This window comes from Orycteropus afer, unplaced genomic scaffold (assembly GCF_000298275.1).
Source record: "Orycteropus afer afer isolate SDZICR_OR568_19922 unplaced genomic scaffold, OryAfe1.0 scaffold00223, whole genome shotgun sequence".
NCBI lineage: Eukaryota > Metazoa > Chordata > Mammalia > Tubulidentata > Orycteropodidae > Orycteropus > Orycteropus afer.
In genome coordinates, this window is record NW_006921810.1 from 1364634 (window position 1) to 1367645 (window position 3012).

Genomic DNA, 3012 nt, shown 5'->3' on the forward strand with positions numbered 1-3012 from the left:
CCTTGGTAGAGCGTTTCTCTGTTCCTCTGGGGATGCTTCCTCTGTGGTGCCTTGACCTGCTCCTCGTCGGGTAATGTTCTACCTGTCCTGGAGGTCTCCTGGGAATTGCTGCTTCCTAGTTCCCTGGATCTGCCTGAAGGCAGAACTATCTGGCGGCCTCCAATCCCCGAACTCTCGGATGGCTGCGGGGCTGCGCTAGCCATTAATGGCCATCATCCATTTTTAATCAGAAAGATCACAAGAAGGATGGTAAGCGAATTCCAGTCGCAAGTCAATTTAAATAACATTCCTGGGGAAATCCAATCATTTAAAACTGAGACACCTACGCTAACGAGAGCCCCCGCCCGTCTGGCGGGGAAGAGCGAGGAGGCTGAATTAATCAAGATCAAGGGGCTCCGGGGCTCCGCGCAGGGCATTAACCCTTCCAGTCCCGGAGGGTGACTGGGCAAGGGAGGAAGAGCGCGGCCGGTCGGGGCCAAGATGCCCAGGACAGCCCCGCGCACGCCGCCTCTGCCATCTTGGGCGGCTCCGGACGCCCCGTGCCGGGCCCAGGCGGCTGGACGCGCGGGGTTAAGGTCAGAAGCTCTGGAGGCTGGTCAGGCTGCGAGGAGCAGCCGTCTCCTGCAGCCTCCCCGCGCCTGCGGCTCCTCCTCCCACCCGAGAGTGGCCGAGTGAGGGCAGCTCCGGCCGCAGGTAGCTGAGGCGCGGGAGGCGGCGCGCACCAGTCGGAGCGGAGAGCCCTAGGAAGGGCCGACTGACAAGCAGACAGACGGATCCCCCAGGCTCCCGCCACAGACGTTGGCAGAGGTCTGCGGGGGCCATGTGGGGACCTGGGGTCGTGGCCGAGGGCCTGTCCGTGGCGCCGGCACCGCCGCCGCTGCTGCCGTTGCTACTGGCGCTGGCGCTGGTGGCGCCCTCGCGGGGCGGCGGGGGCTGCGCGGAGCTGGCGTGCGGCGAGCGGGAGCGCTGCTGCGACGCGGCCAACGCCACGGCGGTGCGCTGCTGCAAGCTGCCGCTGCACGCCTTCCTGGACAGTGTGGGCTGGTTCGTCCGAAAGCTCTCGGGGCTGCTCATCCTGCTCGTGCTCTTCGCCATCGGCTACTTTCTGCAGCGCATCATTTGCCCCAGCCCACGCAGGTACCCGCGCGGCCAGGCGAGGCCCGGGCCGCCGGGAGGCTCGGGGCCGCCAGCGGCTGCGGGGCCACCCCACGACGACGACGACGACTCGCCCGCTCTACTACGCGACGAGGCGGCCGCCGGCTCGCAGGACTCGCTGCTGGACAGTGGCAGCGGCCTCCGGGGCCGAGGAGGCGGGGGGCGCCCGGTCGCCGGCTGCGCATCGGAGCACGAGCTGCGGATAGTCTCTCCAGTCTTCTTGCAGCTGCCCAGCTACGAGGAGGTCAAGTACTTGCCTACCTACGAGGAATCCATGCGACTGCAGCAGCTCACCCCTGGGGAGGTCGTGCTGCCAGTGTCGGTGCTTGGCCACCCGCGAGGTGGCAACGCGGTTGAGCCCGACGGCGGCGAGGGCCGCTTCCCGCTCATCTGAGCGCCGGGGGCCGCTCGGGGACCACGCGGACGCAGCGAGCTGGGGACAGAGGTGGGACGTGCCCGTCGGGGTGGCTCAGATTCCGACTGACACCTGGCCTCACCGTCCCTCGCCCCGAGAGGAGTTTGGCTCACACTCTACTCCTCCATCCAGCTCTCTCCGGGAGTCTCAAGTTTGCCCGTTTTGCTCAGCTCAAAGAACGTTCGGCATGAGCGGCTGGGGCGGCGGCGGCGGCTGACGAGCCCTGAGCACAACTTGGAAGGACGTCCCCGCCCTCATGACTCGGGATTAAGTTCACTCGTAAGTGCCTGCTCCCCGAATCAAAGCGAACACGTGAGCCCTTTGGTGCGGCTAGCGCGGGGCGGTTTCCTTAGGGATGAGGAGAAAAGGGACCAGTTACCCTCTCTTCCCTCCTTCCTGGACTGGTAGTGGTCTGGTAGGATAGGCGGAGGGCGAAAAGTCCGGGTTCAGGACTTGTTTCTGTGACTGCTGCGCGCAGTTTCTGGGAGAGCGGCTGAGACGCTGACAAATGCAGCACTTGGGACGAATCCCTCCCTTGCAGGAGACCAAAAAAAAAAAAAACCACACCAGAAAAGAAAGAAAAAACTTTCCTTCCTGCCCAAGCAAATAGTCACAGCTGATGGCTGTGGAGGTACCCGTGATATCCGGCTAGTCGTTGTACCTATCCAGGGTACAGAAATTACTGCATACTCAAGACAGTAATAAAGTACAGTTGGAGTTTTGATTTTTCAGTAACTGAGACGTTATTTATATGTCTTTTGTTTTTATATTTTTACCATATATTACATGCAACAGGAGGCTGTTTCAGAAAAGTAATGACAAGATAATCACCTTTTAGGAGACTAATGACCAGGCATTGCCCACATTTGTCATTATTGTTTAATAAAATGTTGGATATTATTTCATTAAAAGTGGGGTGAAAAAATAAAAACAGATAGATGGTCAAAGGAGAAATATATGGCAAACATGTGAAGGAGATCTTATTTTCACTATTTGAGAAGATTTATTTTTAGTACTGTGACACAATATATAACTTTTTATATTAACTGTATACATTATGTAGTCTAGGTCTTAACTGACTGTCATTCATCACACAAGTTATATGTAAAAATAATTGATGCATATATGCCATACCATGAAGCATGATGTCATGCACTTTCCCTTCCATTTTTCATTTGGTGGTGGTTACAAAACATAACAACTTGTGTGTGACTTGTAACTTTCGTTTAAAGCCATAATTGTGTAGTAATGTGCTACAGAAAGATTCAGTCAACCTATCCTGAGGAAAAAAGTGTCAATGTATCAGTTCTACCATTCTATGAAATTATCCTTTCCACAAAACCAAAAACCCACTGCTGTTGATTCTGACTCATAGGGATCCTATAGGACAGAGTAGAACTCTCCCCTAGGGTTTTCAAGGTAGTTAATCCTAATAGAAACAG

At 56.4% G+C, this 3012-nt stretch overlaps 1 protein-coding gene across 1 annotated transcript; it reads left to right on the forward strand.

The window, feature by feature from the left end:
- The first annotated feature begins 820 nt into the window (after positions 1-820).
- On the forward strand, positions 821-1549 carry CUNH3orf80 (chromosome unknown C3orf80 homolog). Its single transcript, XM_007948762.1, has one exon. The coding sequence runs from the start codon at positions 821-823 to the stop codon at positions 1547-1549; it is 729 nt and encodes a 242-aa protein (XP_007946953.1).
- The last annotated feature ends 1463 nt before the right edge of the window (positions 1550-3012 follow it).

Bases quoted from the DNA above. Each gene is read 5' to 3' on its own strand.
- CUNH3orf80 (XM_007948762.1), top strand. From the start codon at position 821: ATGTGGGGACCTGGGGTCGTGGCCGAGGGCCTGTCCGTGGCGCCGGCA.